The sequence below is a fragment of the Nuphar pumila genome, chromosome 13, assembly GCF_984573655.1.
Source record: "Nuphar pumila chromosome 13, dmNupPumi1.hap1.1, whole genome shotgun sequence".
NCBI classification, from domain to species: Eukaryota; Viridiplantae; Streptophyta; class Magnoliopsida; order Nymphaeales; family Nymphaeaceae; genus Nuphar; species Nuphar pumila.
The window spans coordinates 101223775-101251067 of NC_143261.1; the positions used below are offsets into that span (position 1 = coordinate 101223775).

At 36.7% G+C, this 27293-nt stretch overlaps 1 protein-coding gene and 1 pseudogene across 2 annotated transcripts; one reads left to right on the forward strand and one right to left on the reverse strand.

The window, feature by feature from the left end:
* Nucleotides 1–1066: 1066 nt before the first annotated feature.
* On the reverse strand, nt 1067–1909 carry LOC149819488 (F-box protein At5g46170 pseudogene; annotated as a pseudogene).
* Nucleotides 1910–12471: 10562 nt separating this feature from the next.
* LOC149819489 (uncharacterized) lies at nt 12472–26594 on the forward strand. Of its 2 annotated transcripts, XM_089984909.1 has the most exons (11): nt 12472–12657; nt 12801–12890; nt 21058–21153; nt 21241–21316; nt 21432–21536; nt 21717–21805; nt 21890–21994; nt 24494–24631; nt 25019–25121; nt 25544–25749; nt 26303–26594. In XM_089984909.1, exons 1-11 carry the CDS (start codon nt 12583–12585, stop codon nt 26369–26371), a joined length of 1152 nt encoding a protein of 383 aa, XP_089841035.1. In that variant the 5' UTR covers nt 12472–12582; the 3' UTR covers nt 26372–26594. The 2 variants fall into 2 exon arrangements, with proteins under 2 accessions (XP_089841035.1, XP_089841036.1); XM_089984910.1 differs by lacking the exon at nt 12801–12890.
* Nucleotides 26595–27293: the final 699 nt, after the last annotated feature.

Genomic DNA, 27293 nt, shown 5'->3' on the forward strand with positions numbered 1-27293 from the left:
GAAGTTGGAAACAATCAAATGCACAGATGAAATACAGATTCAGACCCAATCTATGCATCCTTGAAATTCTGGAAAACTTTAAGCCATTGAAACCATTTAAGCAGTAAAGCATAAATCAGCTTACTTGATCTAGGCGTGTCCACCTCCCTGACAATGTGTGTCTTTCCAGCCTTGTATTCGAGAAAAGTTGTAAGCCGGCATGCCTTGCTTGGGTTGTCTCTTGGGAAAGACTTCACTGAGGCATTTCATGAAACAGACACGATAATGAATGAGTAAATTACAATCATAACTAATTACAATAACAAAAAAAAATGGTGCACATCCATCCTTAAATCAGTCAGTAGCAACAACAACAAGAAGAAGATTTATTCGAGATGAACAATAGAATTATTTGGACAAGGCCACAACTAGGTATTTTGCTAAATAGCCAGGCCAAACAGCCTTTTTGTGACAAAAGATGAGAGATGCAGTTAACATGCTAATATTACAATCGTATAAGTTGTCATTTGATAATGCCAACAAAACTGTTGAAGAAACCAAACCACATAGCAAGTCCTAAAATGCATCCATATAATTAAAAAATAATCGACAATAGTAATGCAGGTAGATGTCTGGCCATACCTTTACACGCTTTCGATCCAAATCTCCTGTTCCACAAACAGGGAAGACACCCAAAACAAAGCAACTTAAAAAGAAATGGTAGACCTGATGCATATAAAAAGCAGAATCACTGACAACTGAGGAAAACAGATACCACAATAATCTGCAATAAGATGTATATGGAAACATATCAACTCTAGAGCAACAAGTAATATATCAAACATCAAATGCAAGAGAGTTAACCGATACTCTAATCTACTCCAGCTTTACAATGGCATACTGCCATGATGCAATTTCTACAAGCAGCAAGACACCACTTTTCCACATTATGCACTGGATCAATCCCAAGCGGAGGAACAATTAAAAAGAATAAAAGAAGGAAGAAATAAACTATTTCTTCCCCAAGCGAAAGAACACTTTTCCACATTGAACACTGGATCAATCCCAAGCGAAGGAACATTTAAAGCTAAGGAACAATTTCTACAAGCAGCAAGACACCACTTTTCCACATTAAGCACCGAAACTCCGTGAGCTGCTCCTTCCCCATGCAGAGCATCCCCTGCCCGTTGACATCGGTGAGAACCTGGCTATCGAGCGTCAGATGCTCTGCGACGATCTGTTGGAGGAGGTAACGCTGGATGGAGGCGGCGATCAACGAGGTGATCGTCCAGACGACGCGCAACTTCAGCCCGCCATTCGTGTAAAATGACTCCGAGATGCCTCCCTGGTCCTCAGGGTCACAATTGAGGTCCCTCTCGGCTTCAATGGCGGGATCGACGGGGAGATCGTTGCCAGCAAAGGGCCACCGACGAAAGGAGGTGGCGCAACTCTCGAGTGAGCTCCCAAACTCGGCCTTCTACTTGAGGAGGGCATCGTCGTCGTTGTCGAGCTCGCTGTCGGAGAGCTCGATGCGGAGTCGACGGAGCTCCTTGAAAGAGCGGAGGACCTCACAGGGGGAGTGGTGGGAGACCTCCGCGAGGATGACGTGCTTGGGGTCGATCATCTGCTGGATGGCCTGGATCGACGAGATGATGCTTCCGAGGAGCAGCTTGGCGAGGTGGGCGACGATGCCTCCCAGCTTGGTGCCACTGCCGACAGAGGGGTCGTTGATGTCATTGCCGTCGCCATCGTCGGAGATGATGCAATCAACGCGGACAATGACGAAGTCGACCTAGGGGAGGAGGGAGGCAAAGCGCCCAGAGATGGCGGAGCAGCGGTTGAGGGCCTTGACGTCGCCTAGCTTGTTCAGGATGAAGAGCAACACGGAGTCAGGAAGCCGATCGAAGTGGTCCACCACCACCATCGACATCCCAAGCCACTTGGTAACGAGAGAGAGAGTGTGTGTGAGAATTTTGCGCCCTAAATTGGCCGGTTTAAATAAAAAATTAGCGACTGAAACATTTCATCTCAAAATCCGTCATAAATTAGTGACGGAATTATTTTGCCGCTCATCTATCGCGAAGTTGTGATGGAGTTTGAGATGAAATGTTTCATTCGCTAATTAGCGATGGATTTTGAGACAACGTAAATCCATCGCTAATTTTAATTTTAGGGACAATTAGTTTTCTCTAGCTAATCCGTCGTAAATTTACGTTAGATTATTTTCGGCGCAAATTTCTGTCGCTAATCCTCATTTTTTGAGAAAACATTTCGTAAAAAATAAATAAAGGATGAGTGATTTGCAAAAAAGTAATAAAAAAATATTACTTTGCCCTTATTCAATCTAAAAATGCCCTTAGAGCGTTAGTTTGTTTTTAATAGGTAAAATTTCCCAAATTTGTCGGGTATTAAACTTTTTTTTTAACCGAAAAGAAAGAGTGAACCATTTATAAGAACCAAACTCCAGTTGAACACCGGTGTAGCTGACCTTGTCCAGCAATCACGATCCTCTGTTGAGCGATTCGATGAACTCGATTGTTTTGAAAAATTGATGGATCGTACAATTGGGATGTGAAGAAAAGAGGATTTGTGGGATCATAAGTTTAATTCAGCAGAACTCATTATTAGAAATTTGATCACCTCTTAGGTACTCTCAAAAATTAGATCTCTCTCCCTCTCTCTCTATATATATATATAGAGAGAGAGAGAGAGTAATGCTACAGTTCTCTAAGAGCACTTAGAGACCATATAGATGTACTTAACATATATTGTTTACTTGATTGGAATCATGTTTTGAATCATGTTTTTTTTGACATAAAAATAGGTTTTTTTAAGTCATGAAATTTTGGTATATTATGAGCCATTGATTTTTTAAGATCTTAAAAAGCACATATGTAATCACATGATCCAAATTTTGTTTTTCACTAAATAATGATTGTACAAAAAATTGAAAATTTGAAGCTTCTATTAGGTGAGAGTAGGTGCTCCGGGAGCAACTCATCATTATATATATATATATATATATATATAATGCAATCCTTAGGCCTTTTTTTGGTTAGGTCTCATTTGGCCGTCAGGCCCCTTCAAAAACCATATTTTTATGTATTTTTTCTCACATCTAACACTATAGATGTGATCTATAGGTTTTGTTTGCTAGGAACCGGCTTTTGGATCGCCGGAATCTGACCTTTATAGAGGGTTTTTCGGTGATCCAAAATCAAAGGCTATGAAGGTACCGGTTTTTATCGGCTCATAAAAACATGTTTTCTGTTGAAAAAACATGGTCCAAGAGTCGATTCTCACTAAATCGAGCATGCTAAAACACATCTAACGGTTCAGATCTATCATAAAACAATTTAAACCTTTGGGGCAGAGCGAAAAATAAGGCCTAATATGTTCCGTTCTTTTATATATATATATATAGCACAAGAAAGTTTCTCTTTGAATTTAGAATGAGCCGCATGTGCTTTGGCTAGCATGAGATATTAGACAGTCAATTCAAGAAGCGACGGCAGGTTTCATTAGATTGGAAGAACTGAGCTTCAGAGTGAAAGATTCAAATCTTGCTTAGATCAACTAATACACCAAGTAAAATTATTAAATCAGAACCGATAACGTTGAAGGTAGAAGCCTAGTAAAAAATCAAAAAATGTGCAGCCATTAAGTGAAGAAAAGAAGGAAAGAAAGAAATTTTGACTACTCAGTTTCTTACAAATAATTCAGTGGAAAAAAACGTAATCTGATTGCAAACTTGAACAAAGGTAATGAGCGAGAGACCCTTCCTCGGTCCCGCCCCTGTGAGCAGCTACCCGAAAAGCTGCCGGACTGCTTCGTCGGATCTGCCGGATTGCTCGGTGTTTAGGGTTTGGGAGAGCTCGGTGCTTAGGAAAGAAAGAAGGTAAACGTGAAGGAGTAGACAGTTATTTTACCCGATATGTAACCGTGATTAACATTTCACAATAGTTAGTTTGACAGTGTTTTAATGGGAGGACTGTTTTGCACAAATGATGAAGAAGACGGGTGCCAGTTTGTAAAATTAGATAAGTAAGGTTCTAATTTGAAAATTGTCGAAAAAGTAGGGACCCATTCGCAAAAACTCCAAATATAAAACTTGAAATTTATGTGACGGGATATAACATTTATCAACTTGCAATTTTATATTTATGTGCCGGTTGCAAGCCTTTATTAACCGTTCCAGCATTACTGTATTTCAGAGATATACGTCAAACAAGAATTTACTACAACACCAACCAGCAATTTTATATTTTGGCAGTAGGTTAACATTCATTTCTCTCTCACTCTCTCTTAGGAATGGCAGGGGACAAGATCGGGATGGGGCAGGGTGAGAGAAAGTGTAAGTCCAACCTTGCCTCCATCCACACATGGGTTTTGATTTTAACCTTCATCCCCGTTTCATGTCTTCCATCCCCGGTCCAAACGGAATGAGGCAGGGCAGGCCCTGTTTCCTCCGTGCAATGCCATCTCTCTCTCTCTCTCTCTCTCTCTCTCTCTTCACAAATTGCTGACCAATGCGATGCATATATTTCAATGTCAGCCCTATCTCTAGTCATTATCCGGAAAATTTTCACAGTATTACAAATTCTATCTTTTCTCGAGAAAATAGTGGTGCATCTAAAAAATGAAAATGTATATCAAATATATAAAAATAATTATAAGTATGAATAATATGAAAAAATCATAATATTTTCAGATATTAATATTGAACTTTCTTGTAATAATATGGCATTTAGGGCTGTCAATGGGTAATCACACTACAAGAAAAACGTTATTTAGCGACGAAAATTTACGACAGAAATAATACATCGCAACGTTGCGATGAATTAGCAAGAGAAAACTATCCGTCCTCAAAATTGGAATTAGTTGCAGAATTTGCGACAGAAAAATTCTCACACAAACGTTGTTGCAAATTTGCGACGAACAAAATTTGTCTCACACTCCGTCGCAACTTCGCGATGGATGAGCGGCACCATTTTTTCATCGCTACTCCGTCGCAAATTTACGATGGCGTTTGCAATAAAATTTTCTGTAAAACCCTAATATGAGCCCCTTTCTTTTCTCTTTCTGTTTCATTCTATCGCCCATTGTCCCTCGTCCTCTCCTTCACCTCCTCCTTCTTTCCTCACTCTATCTCTCATCGTCATGTGCTGTTGCCGCTGACCCCTGAGCACCAACGCCATCGTGTGCCATGTGCCGCTGTCGACCCCTGACCACCGACACCGCTGTGTGTCGTGTGCCGCCGTCGCCGCCCCCGAGCACCGACGCCGCCGTGTGTCGTGTGTCGACGACCCCCAAACAACCCGACTCGTTGATAGCGCCTCGTGGTGCGATAGGGTCTAAACATGATGGGGCTCTCACCCTCTCTGGCGCCCTCTTCTGAGGGACTTTGGTCCAGTCCATCGATGAAGACGCTTCTACAAACTACAATTCAGTAGGTGAAGCCTACCGATTCTTAAACTGGGCTATTTCTTATTCGCTCACCGTTACTAGGGGAATCAATGTAAGTTTCTTTTCCTCCGCTTATTGATATGCTTAAACTCAGCAGGTGGCCTCACCTGACCTGGGGTCGCTAAGCTGATACGAGAAATCACCTTTAGAGTTCCAACAAACTTTTGACGCTTCATGCAAGCTGCAGTAATTCACCGCACACAGAGTGCACGACTATGGTAATCCACCACTTGCCTTACCGCATCGTGTCATGAACCAACATTTCAGCCGACGGTACACTCATAAAAAAGGCAATGCAGGCCAATCCTCCGTTTGTACATTTGTGCTTTGCAGGTGTGCAGTTGAGTTAATTGGGCGATGCTTAGTGCTAAGCATCACATGCAGCTAAAAATGTCATGCAAAAAGAAATAAGAAAAATACAAAGACAAAAGCATGCAAATCGGGTAAATACCCGTGGTGAGTAAGTGATGCAGGCGCATCACAGGTTATTTAATTTCTTGGATCTAACACTTTTTTGTTCACATACTCACTTAATTTTAGATATTTAGAACTACTTTGTTGGAGTTTGGAGATCATGTTGAGCATGATTTGAATGTATGAAAATAGAAGTGCTCTTATTTTTGGATTTCGGATTACATGCTAGTCATGATAGTAGTTAGCGGGATATTGGAGTGCATTTGCTGCAGGTACATGTTCGATATTGTTGTGGTATGAATGAGTGATTGTATTGTCATATTTGATGTGATTGTATCAATACTTGTATAAAGTTATTTTCAATTTGATTATGTCTTTCATGTGAAATTGTATCATGAAAACATACTTCAAATGAATGTATCATATTGATAAATGTGATTTCATCATTCTAAATATCCTTGTGATGAGTGTAAATATGATATGATGGTTTTGCACATGAAAATATTAAGTTATCAATTATATATATATATATATATATATATATATATATATATATATATATATGTATGTATGTGTGTGTGTTGGGGGGAGAGAGAGAGAGAGAGATCAAATCATTACATCCACCATCAATGTATGATAAATTAGATATTTTCTTCATCATGACATTCTTATGATTCTCTTTTAACGGGTTATGATAATATCCGTAACTTCATAGGATAAAATTTCTGCAAACCGTGAATGGATGTATCGTAGGATAGTTGACAATGAGGTATCGATTGAATATATGGATGATGTTGACAATTTTATTGAATTTGCAACGACAAGTGTCAGTACAATGGATCCCACTGGTCGGATTAGATGCTCATGCACGATGTGTAAGAACAATCGATTTGTCAAACCTCATGGTGTTAGACATCACTTATACAAGAAGGGTTTTGTGAGTGATCATCAGAATTGAACGCTTCAGGGTGAAGAATTTTAAAACAATTTTGATGCACAGGTGGATGTGGTGCACGATAATCCATATATGGATTTGATATTTGATGTCGTAGAACCAGAACTGGGTTCTGCTATGGGTCCTGGTGATGTACCAACTTGGGTAGAGGAAGAAGCAGCAAACAATGCAGCTAGTAGATTTTATGACTTACTTAGAGATACTGATGAGCCACTTTAGAATGGTTGTGAGAGTCACAACTATCTTGTCTGTAGTTCTTCAACTACTGAATTTGAAGTCCGAATATAATTTGAGTCAATCATGTTTTGACCGTTTATGCTCTATTGTGAAGAGTGTGTTGCTCAAAGATGAGAAATTACTATAAAATAGAGTTGACTTACTTAGGCATAAATAACAGGGTAACTTTATTCAAGTGTCATTAGTTTGATCCCACATCAACAAGAGTCGACAATGCATCAGGCATTGTGGAGGTGAATCATAAATCAAGGTTTTAAACATATGAACAATTTATATTAGTCTCGCAAGCTCAACAAGTTTACTATATTTCATATCCAAATACAAGGAAGTCAGATAGAAATAAATGGTGGCATTTTGCAAGGTGAATTTAAACTATACCCAGAGTATGATCAGTTACAAGAAGATAAGATTGCTGAAGAGGGTGATTACTATCAATCAGATGATATGTATGACTTCTATTATGGTCACGATGTCACACATTGTGTGCATGTCACATCTCTATTATCCGATGACACGCGTATGAAAGAATGTGATCCAATTGATATACCAAGTGGATGGGTGCCCAATGAAGAAGAAGAATTTCTGACTCATTTTTTATAGATATTATTTCGCCTGCACATGACCCACCTACACCAGCTATTCATACACATCATGAGACAACGCCGGATGCAAGGTCTTTTCAGTCTGACACACGATGACTCATTCAAATAATATATATCGTTAATCAACCATAAGTATTTCATTTTCACTTATCCAATACTTATTTTATTAATAGTGTATATCGACAGTCAATTATTAATATGTACCAATTTATATGCAGTGTGAGGTTTGAGCCACAAGAAGTAATATGAGAAATTACGCAGTCTCTAGTTCAGCATCTTTCAGGACTGATCGCTCAATGAAAGAGTACCCGAAGGAGGTGTTGGACTGATTGTGGTCCTCATTTATCATAGCTAATGTGTTTCATATTTAATTCTTTGTCATAATCATGTGTACTAACTTTCTGAAATTATTTATAGGCTTCGAATCACTTCGCGATGCGAAGGAGGAGCAGGACGCGATGCAGGTGTGACAAAAGGTGGCTGTAAGTCGATTTGTCGATATGCTACATAATATGAAGACTGCAGCAATAAAAGCATTTGGTGGGATAGATGATCCACTGCAGTGGAAGGGCCATGACCCTCCTACTATCAGGTCAGATTATTAAGATACAATGTGCGACAAGTGGGCGGGCCATGAATTTTTAAAGTGCTCAGCAAAGGATGCACAAAACCGAGCGAAGATGCCTGATGCCCATCTACACACAGGTGGATCGAGGACTTTTGGGAGCCACCTAAAGAAAATGGTAACTCATTAATATATATATATTGTCAAATTTACAAGTATTGTTTGATACTTTTTAATTAATTCTTTTATTATTTAACCCCACAGGATGCAGAAAAAAAAGGCATTGTGCCTTACAAGGATATGTTTGTTGAAACACATAAACGTAAGAGCATGGGAGAGTTCGTAACAGAGAAGGCGAGAACGACAATGATATGTATTTATTGTATTAATAAATATTATAATATATAAGTTTTCATGAATATTGTGTTTCTTAATTATTAATTCATACAGTAATTACTACTTTGTAGGAATCATACGAGCAGTAGATGGTAGATCGATATGGCGATGACTCCACTCAGCATCCGTCTTTTGATCCTGCAGCATGGGTGACTGCAACCGGTGAACCAAAAAAGGGTCGTGTGTTAATAATGTTTGGGAGTAATATGAACACCACACCAGTCGTTGCCTCCTCCAACCAGGGCTCTTAGAGTTCTCCCGCCAGCATCAACTCTCAGCGTCTGATTGACCCTGCTAATTCTTGGGATGGTGTCGGTCAGCTTGTTAAAGACACAGTGCGTGACTTTTTACATGAAACCATTTTCGACGTTGTCCATAATGAGTTGTGCAACTTTTTTGGGGACAACGAAAGTTCGTTTACAGGTGCCTGTTAGGTATGAAAGTTTCATGTTATTTGTTTCATGTCGTTAGATTTCAAGCTAATATATGCATGATTTCATTATTATGAAAGTTTTATGCCTTATAACACATATATGCATGATTGAATCACTGTGAAAGTTTGTTGACAACCTTATAACACATATGAGCATGATTTTATCAATATGAAAGTTTTTTGACTGCGTTATAAAACATATGCATGATTGAATCACTATGAAAGTTTTTTTATAATATTATAACACATATAAGCATGATTTCATCACTATGAAAGTTTTTTTACTGTCTTAAAACAAATATATGCATGATTGAATCACTATGAAAGTTTTTTTACAACCTTAGAACATATATATGCATGATTGAATCACTATGAAAGTTTTTTGACAACCTTAGAACACATATATAAGCATGATTTCATCACCATGAAATTGTTTGACTACCTTATAACACGTATATGCATGATTGAATCACTATGAAAGTTTTTTGACAACCTTAGAAAACATATAAGCATGATTTCATCACTATGAAAGTTTTTTAACTGCCTTATAACATATATATGCATGATTGTGATACATAACACGTTTAGTTGACAAGCTTATAAACCATATATGCATGCTTGAATCACTATGATGTTTTTTTGACAACCTTAGAACACATATCTGCATGATTGAATCACTATAAATTTTTTCTTGTCATCCTTAGAACATATATCTAAATTCTGTTAATGTCCTTCACTTTATTGCTAGCTAGTTTATGTGTCATTCATCTATGTTATTTTGATTGCCTTAGATTAGGTGCACTGCATATAATTTATTTCATTATATTTTATTTATCAATACTAACCTTTCGGTTCTCTTGTAGGATGATGAAGATAATCAGCGTATAGGAGTTGATGGAGGCATGAATGAAGGGGCAAATCGAGACAATGAAGAAGATGATGCTCTGAATCTTGGTGATGATTAGATTCATGTAATGAATTTGTTGCACCTTATTGTTGTTTCAAACAAAACTCTTTGTATATGTTCACTTGTAAATAATTAGAACTTGACGAGGATTATAGTGGATCGATACATTTTTTTCTCTTGCAACTTGTGTTAAATTTGTTTCACCTGCTTTATATATGTATTTTTTATATGTACTTTATTTTTTATACACAGGATATATAAATTGTATAACAAGAAAAATTTTCTCGATATTTATATTCCATTTTTTTTGTGATGGATTAGCGACGGATAATATCCGTCGCTAATTAGTATCGGCCTCCAATTTAACGACGAATTAAGAACGGATATTTGTCTGTCACAAAACTGAATCGGCTGATGTTTTGCGATGGATTATAATCCGTCGCAAATTTGTTGCTACAATAGCGACAGAATTAGTGACAGATGTGCATCTGTCACAAAACCAAATCTCTACGGATTAGCGACGACCTCACGATGAATCATGACATTCACTAATCCATCACAAATTAGTAACGAAAGTTTCTATAATCTTGAAGTAGCCACAGTGCATGAATTCTGAAGGGGAATTCTTTTCTTTGGATAAAAATTTCTACAATAGCGTGATTATTTCATGGAATTGAAGTCTCATTAAAATGGGATAATCAGGGATTTGATTTCTTAGACTGCACAAAAAATTGGCCTATTTTATTCAAAGAGTAAGAAAGGACATACTCATTTTGAGTAGCTAAGAATGCTTTTTCCACATTTTGAGTGGAATGTCATAGCAAAACTTACTATCCATTAATGGAAACTTTTCACTCCATGAGCAAAGTGCAATAAAAGGCCGTGTTTGGATTCAACTGTTTTGGAGTTTTTTTCACAGTATTTAATTTATTAGAAATGCTATACTCGTCTAACAAAATAATTCTTATGACAGGTTTGCAACCTAGTACGACCACATCCAAGAACGATAGATACTGTGAGTCTAGATGTGGTGCAATCACATGGCACAAATTTTGTGCATTAAGCAACTGATCACCTTCCATCAGGCCTTGGGCCCCACAACTGACAGGCCCGTCCCCAAGATGAAGGGCGATCAGGTGCTTAATGCACAAATATGTGTGCAATCATATTGTACCTGATCTTTTCACTGATACGGTATAATAATAACACAACCAAAGGTACAACTTTAGTTTAGAGAGTGTCTTTCATGTCATCGCTGTGATGTCGTTCCCAAACACCTTATATTGAACTATTTTTTCAGCGGTTCATTTTGCAAGCTTATATACCGTTCATCTAGAGCATCAATGGCTTCAAAAAAACGTGGGACCCATTTAGATGATGCGGATTCCATGCATGATATTTATTAGGATGCCGTTCATCACATGGATGAACCATAGTGACAAATATCGTGAGATTTATGAAATTCTCGCTATAATATCGCGAGAAATTGCCTGAGAGTTTAAAATGGTAATTTCTCGCAAGATTTTGAAAATATCATTAGATTTATAAAAAAACATAAATACCATGATTTAAACATGATATTTAAGTTTTTAAACAGCTATTTATCATGAAAAAAACATGTATTTTTATTTTAAATAAAATTTTATTAATATTTTTTTTATAAAAAATATATTATATATTTTTATTGCAGAGATTTTGCTGAAAAAATGCATGATTTGTGAAAAATTTTCAATTTCTCGCAAGTTTTTAAAAAAATGAGATTTTGCCGAAAAAAATGTTTGTCACTATGGGATGAACGGCATTAGAGCGAGCTTGGACAACTTACGGTCGTAGATCGCTCTAACCTGATATGCACACAATTTTAAACTTCTAGCCTATCTTTTCACATATGATATAAAGAATCTTATGTAGATCTTGGCTGTCCAACTGATGCATATGTGCTGTTAACGGGGCATTTGATTGCGTGAAGAGCGTCTGTATGTCACTATTGTCCACGCCCCATGTGTCTGATGCAAACGGCGGATGCATATGACACCTAGAGCACAGTGTCCACACATCTAGCAGAACACCTTTTAGGTGTTCAGCAGTGTTCCACCCCTCTTCTTGAAGTAATGGCTTCTAAAAGACTTGGGACAAAAACTGAAAAAATAAAAAATGAGTGGAACACCTGGGACAAAAACTCTGCTTGTATAAAACACCTAAAAGGCCAGCAATGTTCCGACTCGCCCAATCAAACACAATCTGTTTACATCTAGGTAAGAATGTGGACTAATCTTGACCATTGGTGGATGATTAAGATTGAATACTTGAGATATTAAAAAAAAACTTCTCGGTTAAAGTTTGTGAAAATAGCGATACATTAAAATATTAGAAATAGATATAAAAATCTAAATGAAAAATATGAATAACGTAAAAAAAAAGCTTTAAAAAGTGTCATCGCACAAAAAAAACGCGATATTTTCAAAGTAGCTTAAAAAAAACGTTTAAAACCAGACTCGTCTAGAGACTGACCACATATTCCGTAAAAAAAAGGCCAAGGTCTCTTCCGGTGTCCCTTTTCCCCTCTCGGCCAATTTCTCATTCATCGCCCTCCAGATTGTGGACGCCTCCAGGTTTTTTCTCGATTCGATGAAAATGGACCGGGCGAGGGGATTTCACTTCGTATTCTTCCTCTTCTTCTGCTATCTCCTTCTGCAGATCCAGGTTCGGCTTCCCTTAATCTCTCCCCAATTCAATTCCTAATCTCTCTCTCTCTCTCGATTTCCTTTTGATTGTCAATTGCTCAAGGAACTCGCCATAGATCCTTTGAGGTTTTAGCTCTCACTCTGTCTGATGGATTTCGTTAGGGCGAGAGCCATACGGGAAGGGTCTTGTTTCTCGATAGTCCCGTGAATCGGTATCTCCGCTCCGGCCCGCCAGAGAACGATGACAATTCGGTATTTGTTGCCTTCCTCATTCCCGTGATTTATTGCTATATATGATGTTTTCTTTACATGTATTGATCCATCAGGGTTTAATCAGGGAATGTTTGAAACTGGATGGTGCACTCAAAACCCTAGTTTTGGGATCGATTGTGTGTTTCGTTCGCTAATATACGATAGGGATCTTCATATTTCTATCTATGAGGCTATGAGTGTCTTAGATGATGGAGTTGATATCTTTAACTACGGTGGATTCGTTGATGTACGATTATCAGCGCGATTTTGGTTTCTTCGTTGTTGTATTGGTAAATGCGGGGAATTTTAGTTATCGGGCCTGGTTGGTTGGGAATACTGTTAGCTCTAGAGATTGCCTTGTCTGCAAAGAGTGTTGTTCGATGTAGAGTGAAGGAGTTTCTGGTTTATTTTTCAGTTTTGAGATGGTAGAAGGGCGATGAACTTTAGGACAAGAAGACTACTTGAGGCTAGATTGATGATTTTCTAATTTTGGCAATATAAGTATGACGCTTCTTACGATTTAACATTGGATTAAAATTTCTGCACGTTGGGCCATTAACGGGATTCCTTTTTTGCACCTCTACTAGACGGTAAGAAAAAAGTGTAGGTGTTCAGTGTGGTGTTTCTTGCTTTTCAGCTGAACTCGCTATCGCCGCTCCATTATCTTTTTAATCATTTGGAAATTGGAACCTCATTTAAACACAATAGGAACAGATTTACCGTAGTTGATTATGAGATCAAGTGCCTTCTTGATGCACCTCATGCAAATTGAGCATGGGTGATAGTTGTTGTGAAGCACAACGACATGCCAGAACTGTAAAGCAGCCTATGGCTTGCTGGGGGATTGATGAACCCTAGGACCGAGAACCTCATTAGCCATCTGTTCCCTGAATGTGCATTATGCGAGTTGCATTCTGTGTGGGGCCTTAATGTGCTCTTAGAGGGATCTTAGAATTTAAGGATGTGCTCCTAAACATGTCCACTGTCAAATGAAAGATTTGGCATTTCACACTCCATAAGTTGATCAGAGTAGATACGTATTTAGCATCACTCTTTTGGATTGGAAATTTGACCCCATGTCATTATTACTCTGCCTTACCCGTTAGGTCATGAGAAGTCTAGTCCTATCCTTCTGTTCACTTTCCTCTTTTTGGGGACAATGTTTTTCCCATTCATAGGAGCAAATGGTCTCAAAATGTTTCTTGGACCAGATTCTTTTGCAGACAGGTGAATTTTGGATAATTTCATTATTTGTAGATTTAGTTTTTTAAGGAGCCACTACTATAATTGTCTGCTTCATATATGGTTCTTATTCACTTTGAAAGTTACAATGTTTTAAAACCATTGGAGTCCATGAATGACCTAGATTATGAAGGAATTGGGAGTTACTACTGTTGGACGAATGAAGATGTTGTTTGGGTTCTATTCTATTAGTCTCCATTTTGTCTTTCTATTTTTCCTGGATAGCAGATTCAGTGTTTCACATGGTTCAATGATATGCATCAGTGCGTGGTTGTTTCATAACTTCTATTCATATCAAAAGATGTATTTTCTTAATTAAGGCTATAGGTTCAATAATTTAGTGGTGAAAGCATTGTTTGGTCCCTCCTTCCTTTCAATCTATTTGATGGCTAGTAAGATAGTGTATGTCATGTATTATGTTTATTATCTTATTATTTTCTTTTGATATAAATTTTAATCTTCTTTTGTTCGCCAATGCATTTTAGCATGTTTCTTTTCCACACCATGCTGCTCTGTTTGAGTATTTGCTATGTAACCTTTTGCAGCATGGTTCTTTTGAATATGTGATGTGTTTTTTCTCTTTGTTGAATACATTTACATGAACACACACACACACATACAAATTCAATAAAAAGGCAAGACTCTGTGATCCTCTGTCTGATCTACTCTTCTTTTGACAAAGTGAATAGTTTTTTTTTTCGAAAATAAAAAGGCAAGACTCCAAGATTATTTGTCTCAGTTGGAATCTTGGCTCCTAATCTTCTCATGTTTGGTTTGATGAATTTATTTTCTTACATCAACTTGGGAGGGAGATCTGTTGACCAAAGTAGCTGTCTAGGTTTGCCCTTTTGTCCATTCACATTTGCGTATCTGGGCCACGTCTTCTTCTCCTTCCTCTTCTTGTCGTAGCCTTGAGAGAGGAAGGAAAAAGCAGCAATCCCTTTTATTTTACATGTTTTACAAAATTTCATCCCCCTCCCTTTCTTTAAAAAAAATTCATCCACACCTCAATCTTTCCAAAATATATAATATATATAATGCATAGGGGCTAATCTGTTCCAAAATCCAATTAAATGATATATATAGCCCGTTTCCCCATACCCTCAAATTTTGAAATTGCCGTGTCGTACCCTACGTACCCTAATCGATGTGACATGGTTGGACACATTTTTTTTTGTTTTTTGGCATCTCTTTTTTATTTGGTGGCATGCTTGATTTTATTGATTTTTTTTTGTTCTTACAAATTTATTTCATGATGGACAAAATAAATTACTTTTAGTTTTTTTAATATCTCAATCAAGGGATTAACCTAGATCAAAATTTGCACCAAGTTTACAAAGAACTTGACAAGAACATACATTCATCAAATGCGCTAAGGCAAAGAATAACACAAAGTGCTCTAAGGCACAAATATGAAAAGGTGCACTATGGCACAAATATGAAAAAGTGCACTCAGGAACAAGAATATCAAATGTTATTGAGTGAGAAACCTCTCTACAAAAGTTGAAATACAATGGGGGAATAGCCCCTTATTTATAGATTACATGAGAGAGCATGAGAGGGCAATAGCCGTTGGGCTACTTCCCAACGACTCTAATTAGAGCCATTGGGAATAGCCCAACAGCTGGTCAATTGGTCAAAGCTTAACTATTGACCCTATGACACTGAAGAAAAAAGATAAAAATAAACAATAAAAAGTAAAACTACATATTACAAAAATACATCTCATAAATATATACTTTAAATATATATTTATACATATACATACTCTTGTTTTACGAAGAGTATCTATATATATACATATATATATATATGTGATTTTCTAACAGTCTCCCTCAAACTTATGGTGTAATCACCGAAAGTTTATCAAGTAAAAAGTTGAATCTTAGTGAGCACAATGCCTTGGTGAATAAATTAGCAAGTTGGTATTCTGATGCCACGTAGGTAAGATCAATGGTCTTCGTTAGGTATTCTTCATGAACGAAGTGGCAGTCTATCTCTATGTGCTTTGTCATTTCATGAAACATATGATTTCAAGCAATGTATATAGAGCTCTTGTTGTCACAACATAATCTTGTAGGATTCTGAAGATGAATTTCCATGTCTGAAATTAGTTGTTTGAGCCACACGATTTTCATAGTAATAGTCGTCATTGCTTTATATTCAGCTTCCGTAGATGATAGTGACACTTTTTGTTGTTTTTTGCACTTCCATGAAATCAAGGATTCACCTAAAAACACACAAAAACCAGTTGTTGAGCTCTTATTATTTGGATCCCCTCCCCAATCAGCATCTGAATATGCAATAAGATCTAATGAGGAGAAAGATGCTAGAAAAACTCTCTTATTTATTGTGCCTTTAATGTATTTGATAATTCTCATGATTGCACCCATATGAGTTGATGTTGGAGCATGTTGAAATTGATTGACCGTATGTACAATATGAGCTATGTCTGGTCTTGTAATACTTAAATACATGAGAGATCTCACGAGTTGTCTGAAGGGAGTTGGATTGTCCAACGGGAACTCCATCATCAGCTCGCATCTTCATTCCGACAATCTCTGGAGTGTCAACAACCTTGTCATCTGATAATCCTGACCTGTTAATGATATTTAAAGCAAATTTTGTTTGTGACAATATATATCCTCTGTTAGAATATGATATTTCTATACCAAGAAAATATGTTTGGAACCCAAGATCAGTCATTTTAAAAGAATTTTTCAAAAATTGTTTTACTTTCTTGGTTCTTTCTTTGTCACTTTCTGTAATCAACATGTCATCAACATATAAAAGTAAAATTATAATACCTGCAGAAGAATTCTTAATAAATAAAGTTGTGTCAGTATAACATGTTTTAAAACCATATCTTGTAATAACATTGTTGAATGTGTCAAACCAAGCTTTAGGTGTTTGTTTGAGACCGTACAATGCCTTTTTTAATTTAAACACTTTACCTCAAGGAACTATCAATCCAGGTGGAATATCTATGTATACTTTCTCATTGAGATTCTCATTCAAAAAAAGCATTTTTAACATCTATTTGGAATATATTTCAATTTTTGATAGCTGCAATAGATACAAGAATTTGAATAGTAGTCATCATGGCAACATGGGCAAAGGTTTCTTCAAAATCTACTCCGTATTCTTGAGAATAACCTTTGACAACTAACCTAGCTTTTTGTCTTTTGGATCCATCGCTTTTTGTCTTGACTTTGAAAACCTATCTACAGCCTATGGTTTTCTTTTGATAGGTAGATTTATAATTTTTCAAGTGTTGGCTCCTTTAAGAGCGTCTGACTCTATATGCATGGCGTTTACCCATTCGGATACATTTTTTGCTTCGTTGTAACAGGATGGTTCAAAATATGAATGAATAGCTATAAGACGTGCTTTATGTTTAGGAGAAAATGAGTCATAAGAAACAAATCTATTTGGAATCCTTGAGGTTCGTTCAGATCTATGAATAGTGACTTGTTCAAAGGGAATTTCTAATGCTTCATGGTTACCTTGATTTACACTTTCACCAGATGTATTTCTATTTCTTCTAGTGTATGCTATTGATTCAACTATTGTTCTATTCTCAATAGAGGGTTCTACATAAGCATCTTCATCATTAGACAATAGTTTAAATAAGTAGTCAAAATTTATGCCTGGAGACATATTTCCTTCAAATCCACTTTCATTTTCAACAATGTTAACATTCCTTGAGACAAAGAGTTTATCATTTTTGACATCATAACATTTAAACCCTTTTTGTGTTTTAGAATAACCAATGAACACACAAGGGATGGCCTTGGAAGATAGCTTATCTCCTTTATAATTTAAGACATAACATTTGCAGCCGAAGTCTTTGATAGTCTGGTTGGTATTTGAAAAAAAATTCAAAAGGAATTTAATTGGACAATGTTTTTTACGGCATCCTATTTATGAGGTATACTAAGGTTAAGGCAGCTTCAACCTAAAGGTTTTTAGGAACATTCTTAGCAATAAGTAGTGTCATTGTAGTTTCTATAATATGTCTATATTTTCTTTCTGAAATCTCGTTTTGTTGTGGAGTTTTGAGACAGTTTTTTATGCAAAAATTTTTCGTTTTCTAAGAATTGTTTAAAATCATTTGACAAATATTCTCCCCCAGAGTCAGTTCTAAGGATTTTGATCTTACTTTTAAATTGATTTTTAATCATGTTATGAAAAAATTTGAAGGTTGCAAATACATCAGATTTAAACTTAAGAAAATAAATCCAGCAATATCTAGTGAAATCATCAACAAACACAACGTAGTAGGATAATCCTCTTTTAGAAATCACAAGAGCAGGACCTCACACATCCAAATAAACCAATATAAAAGGCATTGAAGAGAAAAAAAGTTCTTTGTTCATAAGGCAAGGATGTCATTTTTTCAAGTAAACATTCTTTACATTCAAAATTATCTTTGCAAAAGTCCTTAGTAATAGGTACAAAATTCAATTTTCTTATATTTGGATGCCCAAGTCTATGATGCCAAATTTTTATATATTTTATTTGGGCAATATTACAAAATGATTCCTTTGGAATACAAAGAAAGTTCATATAATAAAGATCTTCTTGCCTAGAACCTTTCCCAATCAATTTCTCGAACTGACGATCCTGCACCAAACATTTATTTGATGAGAAAATGACATCACAGCCATGATTCGAGATTTGAGAGATGAAAAGTAAATTAAGATGAAGTTTTGGTATAAGTCTTACTTTTGGGATATAAAACTTGTTGTGTTTTGTCAATTCATTTTTAAAAATTTCAACACCCTCTATTTCTAATGAGGTTCTATTGGCAGTAGAAACAAATGATGCATTTGAGATAAATTGACACTCGGATAAAAGATTTGTGTGGGGTCATATGAAATGAAGCTCCTGAATCAAGAAGCCAATAGCATATACCAGGAGTAGAAGAGGATGCAATGGCCGCTCTTGAGGTAGATCCTTTAAGCAATGGTAGCAATGCCTCCGTCATTTGGGATAATGATTTGGCGAGATCTTTGAGGTTCAGAGTATCCTCGTCTTGTTTTGACGGGGCTCTGACAACTCGTTTTTCTTGAGGTCTATAGTCCTTCTTGAATCCAGGACGTTGAGGCCTAATATGGCCTGGCTCATGACAATTATAAGAAATTATTTTTGACTCTTTATTTTTATTAAAATGAGGGGGTATATATAGCTTGATATAATGTCCCGATTTGGAGGCGACAGGTGTACAATCCTCTTCTTGACCATTGCTAGAAGTAGCAAGAACACTATCATTCTTACTCATGTTTAGTCTAGTTTCTTCTCCACTAAGTTCAGTGAGAATCTCATGAATAGAAGGAAGTGATGTGGATTATAGCAAGGAAGCCCTAGTTTATTCAAACTCGGGTCCCAATCCATAAAGAAAAGCAAAGAGTCTATCTTCTTCAACTTGAATTCTCCGCATCTCAATACACTTACCTTCTCATTTGGGTTCAAATTGAGCAAGTTGAGTCCAAATGGATGATAACTTCGTAAAATAATCTCTAACATTCTTATCTCCTTGTTTAATATTTCTAGTTTTTTCTTGGAGATAATACTTATGAGCCATATCTTTTTCGGTAAACATGCCTCTAAGATATTCCCTTACTTCATTTGCCTTTTTGTAACACAAAAGATTTGAGACAATTTTTGTTTCAACTCCACTTAGCATCTATGAAAGAATCTTGACATTTTTCATTTCTCCTTTATCTAATTTTTTGTAATATTCTTCCATTGCTTTGTCATTTTCTTCGAGGTCTCGACACCATTTTCACATATTGTAATTTTAGGAGTGGGCTCAAGAATAGTACCTTTCACGTATCCCCACAAACCTTGACCTTTTATGAATGTCTCCAAATGTCCCGCCCAAATGATGTAATTGCTTCCATCAAGCCTAAATGGCGGAATAAAGTTGAAGTTGCTTGTATTGTGCGGGAAGAATTCACCCATGATGAACAAAGAGAAGAAGAAGACCACCACCAAGGAAGGATTACGAACACGCTCCACGAGGCAGCCCACCAATGCATGCTTTACGAGTGATTATAAACCAAGCTCTGATTCCATGTGAAAAAACTCACAAATAATCAAGTTTACAAAGAACTTGACAATAACATTTATTCATCAAATGCGCTAAGGCAAAGAATAACACAAAGTGCTCTAAGGCACAAATATGAAAAGGGAACTAAGGCACAAAAATATCAAATGTTATTGAGAGAGAAACCTCTCTACAAAAGTTGAAATATGGGGGAATAGCCCCTTATTTATAGATTACATGAGAGAGCATGAGAGGGCAATAGCCGTTGGGCTACTTTCCAACGGCTCTAATTAGAGCCGTTGGGAATAGCCCAATGGCTGGTCAATTGGTCAAAGCTTGACTATTGACCCTATGACACTAAAGAAAAAAGACAAAAAGAAGCAGTAAAAAGTAAAACTACATGTTACAAAAATACATCTCATAAATATATACTTTAAATATATATTTATACATATATATGTGATTTTCTAACAGTTCTTAGTTAAGACGATGCATGATTAGACAGCTGTATATTTAAGCAATAAAAATACGACAATCATCTGCATATTTAAGTCCCAGAATTCCATTCATGTTTATATTTATCTGAAAGAAGGATTACAATTGTGTCACTAGCTCTCAGTTGGAGTCTTAGTAATGACCATTTTAATTTGCTCCTCCATTGTTGGGAGATACAATACAACAAGCTTGAGCTGCATTGGTTTGTATTTCAACTGTGGGATAGATTCTTTTGCTGTTTGAGGATTTTAGTTTTAGATCTGGAGAATCCATTCGATGAAGGCTTGTTGTTATGCCATTTTCTAGAAGATATTCAAACAAGTTTCTTTAGCTTCATTAACTTCATATTATGATTTTAGATATTAATGGATGTTGCAGGCCGGTTCAATGTCATCTTCTGATATTGCTGCTACTGTATCAGTGTTGCTTGGGTTTGCACCACCTCCATCTCTTCAGGCTGCCTCATATGCTAAGGTTTTATTGTCTATTAAGTTACTTATTCTATAAAAAGGTTTGGATTATGAACAATGTTTTCATAGCACGACTGCTTTTCAATCTCAGTTGGACAAGATTCTCTTGCCTAATCCATTTAATAAACCATATGCTGTCATGGTTCTGGAAGTCAGTGGTTTTGAAGGTTTGTCGACCTTCTTGAATTTGTTTGAAAGCAAGCACTACTCTCCTTAAGTTATTTTCAAATAAGTTTGTCTTCAAGACTTATGGGTGGTTCTCCATACCAATTTGCTTGTCAGGTTCGTTGATGCTGCTTGACCACATGAAAGTCCAAATAGATGATGCTGGTGCCTACAGTAGCAGGGTTCTTGTAGATTCTGTTAAAAGCGAACTTGAACTTTCAGGTAGTTGGAAGTCATCTAGAATTTAGGTTCTTTCACTGGCTTAATGATTAACTCTAGAGACCATTTATTTGTTGGGGAGAATGGCAGCCCCCTTTGCCTTTCAATGATGAGTTTAACACAATCACATTTGAATATTTTGTAATGCTGTTACTAATGCCGTGTTGATTAAATTTCTTGCAGATGAAGATGATGTGGCTCTTCTTCGCCTGGATGAACCGTTAGGTCTTGAATGTAATGCAGCTTGCATTGAACAAGAACTGCATGACCTTGTGAGTGTATTTCTGTTAGATCTTCACTTTTGCTATGATTTCCCCCAATTCTTACACTATGATTTTTTTAATGAATATTTGTAGGCACTTTTTCTGGGAGGATCTTATGTTGGTACCAATGAACCATTGGAGGGGAATTTAACCTTACCCTTGACTGGTGGCTCCTCTCTATATTTGCAAGTTTCAAAGGTCTCTCTCTCTTTTAATTTGTATATTCAATCAAGTATTATATTTTTTGCTCTCTATTTGTTATATTATTATTATTTGATAGGCAAGCTGGGGCAAACTGTCCTACATGATGTAAATACCTAATACCCATTTTTGCTGGCAAACGCTGCCCATGAAATGCGTCCTCTACTTCACTGCGATTTCTGATCACATTGAACATGCAGATTTTAGTTGTCAAAGGCGTAGTCGGAGCCTAGGTGGAAAGATCCCTAAGGGGACTAGTTGGGGCCTAGGCAGGACAAAAAAACATCAAGAAAACAAAAATAGTATAATAAATAGTTAAATTTAGTAACAAACATATAATTGACTATGGGTGAAGTGTGTAATTCAGTGTAATATGTCACAAAATTCATGAGATTGCATAATATTGAGCATACACCAAAACTTGGAGCACACCATTTGATTACTCTCTCTATCTATATATACATAGATAGATAGAGAGAGGGGATTATCCTGCCCCTGTTTCGTTAGGACACTGTTAGGACCCTCCAAAAATTATAGTTTTTAGATGTTTTATGCTTGATCTAAACCGTTAGATGTGTTTATGATTGTTGCTAATTAGAAAACATGTAATTGATTAAGCATCTTTATGCTCAGATGTGTATTTTAAAGAGGTAAAAAAAATCATCGGTTGATATTGTACTAAAATTTTATGATAAAATGTTTAGAATTTTACATTCGGTTGATATTGTACTAAAATTTTATGATAAAATGTTTAGAATTTTACATCAAATCAATTTGAAACAAAGCTTGTTTCTCGATAAATAAGTATTGATAAATACATCTAATGGTTTAAATTGAGCATAAAACACTTAAAACTTTGATATTTGGAGGACCTTAATGGTGATGTAAAGAAAAAGGGAACAAGATGAACCCTGTTCTCATATATATATATACATATATATATATACATATATATATATATATATATATAATTGAAAAAACAGATTTTATATGTGTGTGCACATGCATACATGTAAACATCAAAAATAAAAAAGGAGAAAAAAGAAGAAAAAAATAAGAAGGAAAAAAAAGAAAAAGAAAAAGAAAAAGGAAGGAGGAAGAAGAAAAGAGAAGAAAAAAAGAAAAGAGAAGAAAAAAAGGAAAGCCAAAGAAGAAGAAGAAAATGAGAGAACAAAAAAGAAAGTTTTTGAGGCGAGAGGAAGAAGAAAAGAAAGAAAAGAGACGATTTTTTTTAAATGACAACTATGACTCTGCGGCCTAGGTGGGGACAAACTGGGCACCATCTAGGTAGCCTAGGTGGAAAAACAAAAACCTGCCACCTAAACCCATAAGCTTAGGCGATGGCCCTGCGCCTACTCCCTAGGCCCCACTTTTGATAACTAAGATACAGACGATGTCTGTCAGTTTGAATGGGGGTCATTCCTCATGATGGTGTGTGTGTGGTGGGTGCATGCACTTGTGCTTGTGTGCATGTGTGTGTGTGTGTGTGTGTGGTGGTGGGTGGGGGGGTGCACAGACTCTTATTTTTGTGGTGCTTGCATACATGACCATGGATGATTGTAATTTCTAGTGTCAGTATTAAGGTGCATAAATTCATGTACTCATGGGATTCTAGAAATGCTTGTCAAAATCTGCCATTGACGGGTGATAGGGTTTTCTTAACACCCGTATTGGGTTTGAACAGATTGTTTCTGGTAGCACTTGGACCTCTCCCTTTCTCTACCAGTTGGGTGGGTATAAAAATGAAAAGGTTTACTTTTAGGCTGTGATTGAATATGGGGAGGTAAAATGCTGGGGGTATTGGAAAAAAATATTGTCCATCATCTCAGTCTTTCCCGCTTTAGGAGAAACCCAACATCCATTTAGGAGACAATTTTATTTTTTACGGCTTATGGGTGGAAAACCAACTTCTGCATATTACAGTTACCCCTCAAATTGAAGCCATGGGTGCGTAATATGTTTCTTTGTGCCCAAGGCTGCCTGTCTTGGGAAGGTGGAATGTGGGAGGTATTGGAGAAAAATATTTTCCATCATCTCACTCTTTCTTGGCTTAGGAGAAACCCAACATCCATTTAGGAAATGATTTTACTTTTTACTGCTCACGGGTGGAAAATCAACTTCTGCATTGCAGTTCTCAAAATAAGGCCATGGGTGCATATTCTGTTTCTTTGCGCCCATGACTGCCTGTCTGAATGCAGCCTTGGGGTCTTAATATTTTGTTAGGCATGATGAGACTAATTGCTGCTTTTCCTCACCAAATAACATTAAAGTTCATTATGTTACCTTTGGGGGAATAACCTCCTCAACATGCCATTTTTTGCCTATAAACTTTGCTGTTATGTAGAAAGTCTTATTCAGGGAAGATTGGCTATCATAGCATGAGCAGTGAGTGTGGTTTCTTGAAAACAAACAAACGAGGTCTTTAATAAAGAAATTGAATTTGTATCCGTTCAACTCTTTGTACCTTATGATTGACTTTTTTCTTTCTTTCTTCAGGAGGCAGATCAGGAATTTGCTGTGGGTCTTGTTTCTCTTGTTCGAAACATAAAATGGGCAATTGAGATGCGTGGTGATTTTGTTGCAAGTACCCTAAATCGAGCTGAACTGCTGATAGGTCGTTTCACTGGCATTCAGGTGATCATATCTGGCATGGTTCTTGACCATGTTCTAGAATTACTTATATTTGCACTATAGTTGTTTAGAGGTTCTGTTTGAATTTATTATTGAATGACACTTTCAAAGTCTTTTGCTTGCTTGAAGGTCATCCATAAGTGTCTACTTTGTAAATGGTGACGAATATATGCATTTGAATAATTATATATTCTGGATCATTTTGATTTTGGATATTGGTAAATTATGTTTTGCTTAGAATTGAAATCTAATTATATGTTAGGCTACCACACCGTATGCATGCAAGCATCCTGTGTGTTCATATTTAGGGTCATATCCATGTAACATGTATTCAACATCTCAGTTAGATGTTACTAATAGTTTGACGTTGTGAAACTTAATTTCGTGCAGAGTCTGCAAGAGAAATATGGTGCAGATCTTGCTAATCAGGGCATGGAGCTGTTTCTGACCACATCAAGAAAGTTGTTTGATTTAGTACAAACACATTACCAAGGTTAGCAATTTCCTCACTGTTAGTATTGGCAATTTGTTCATCCAAGTTACACAATGAATGGTGTTAAGCACGTTGCCTTGCTAAGAGTTTTGCTGAAATATTTGTCCATGTCAAAAAAAATGGCATAATTATTCCACGTCTAGTAAGTTCTGTTATGGGATGAAAGATTGTAGATGAAAATTAAGATTTGTTTTTCATGAAAAAATTGAGGGTTTAATGTTTGACATGTGGTGGTTTGCATTTTATTGAACAGGTTTGATTCATTTATTAAATTTAGTATTGCTTGAAACTATTTCTGCTGCTCTTTTTCCAAACCATCTGAACAGTTCCTGCAGTGGGTGCTTCTTTTAGCTTCCACTCTTAACACGGTTCAACTTGAATAGGAGTCCAATTTTGACCATCCTATCTGATTTTCTTTGCAGGCCATGTTGTTGGGGTTGTTGTAGCCAGTGCAAAATCAGCTTCAGAGTCTGGGAAGGTGCTGGATGTGAAATATTCTGCTCGAGTTTCACGTTGGTTGGAGGAAGTAGGGTCTGATAATACAACTATCATAGATGAGGTGCAGTTGGTTAGGACAACCCTTGCGTGGACAACTGGAATCATCCTTATTGTAGGAACTCTCATCGGGGTGAGATCTTTCGGCCTTAGACTGTTTTTCCACATTGTACTGAGAGCTTGGTGCAAGCATGCTCTCTCTCTCTCTCTCTCTTTTTGTGGTGAAAAATAATAAAAGTTTAACCTGTCAGTTACACTGTCATTTAGGAGATACGATAATTTTGCTGTGGTTCCAGACCCAACCACAACCCCTCCCCTCTTGTTCCCCAACAGAACTACCCTATAACATGCAAGACCAACAATTTGACTGGAATCTAGAAATTTAACCAGATCGTAGTATTACTTGTTTAATTGAAAATGTTTTCTTGAACATAACGTCTCCATGGTGAGTAATCTGGCTATTTGCCAAGGGGCTGTTGATCTTGTTGATGTCTGATTCTCTTAGCGAAGGCTTTCCATGATTAGGATATATAAAATCACATTAAAACAATATAAAAATGTCATGTTTTTTGTATGCAAAGCCTCATAAACTATAATCTCTTTTTGAGTTTTATTAGACAGTAGGGTTATTAATCTTAATTATGAACTGATATGCTCCTTTTAACTTTTTCTTTTTGGATCCACAGATCTATTACCTACTGTACATGCCACTGACAAGAGACACCCTACTGTATTCTAATGTTAAGCTAGATTAATTGTGAGTACAAATTCAGCTGTTATGTGCCACGGTGATGAGTTAATCTGGTGCTTTCTGATTTTCCGAGTTATTGTTAGCTCCATTTATTCTTGTTGTAAATGCCATAAACTCCTATGTAGGTTTTTTGGTGTCACTACTTTTCTTGAAATGCTTTTATGTGCTCTCAGGATGTAATCGCAGATTCTTATAATTATGGAATAATCTCTTTTTCTTTTTTTGGAGATAAGGTTGAAAAATAATGTATTCCATTCCTGTTTTTGCTTATTAATTTTGCGTTTGGAACACTGCTGAAGTAGAACAAACCTTTGAGTTGTGATATCTGACATGGTTATTTCAAAGTTCATCTCATTCATTGAAGCCCTGCTCGGTGATGAGATCAATGGAGCCACATATGTTCGTTAAATTTGCCAATGTTTGCGTCACACAGAAAATAGGGGATTTCTGCAGAATTGCATGGGTGCCGATACCATTTCCACAGGCCCAACTGTGCGGCGCAAACATGGGAGCTGCTTTCCTTGCGGAAAACCACACCCAGATTCAATGCTCAACCCCCTTCTCGGGTTTGATTTCTAAACCTATGGTCCCCCAGCTTGCCTATGGAAAAAAATAGAAAAAAGTGTTTCATTTTGGCTAACAGACGTGAAAAAAGAGAGATTTCACCAGTGTTGCAGGCATTGGACGGAATTTGAGAGAGAGAGAGAGAGAGAGAGAGAGAGAGAGAGAGAGAGAGAGAGAGAGAGAGAGAGAGAGAGAGAGAGAGAGATTTCACCAGTGTTGCAGGCATTGGACGGAATTGGATTCCCTAAATCCAGTAACGAATATCAATGTCAGAGCGGGACTTGTTTCACAATTAGAAACAATTGCAAGCATTGGATTCCCTAGGGGCACGTTTGGAAGCAAAGAAAATATCAAGGAAAAAT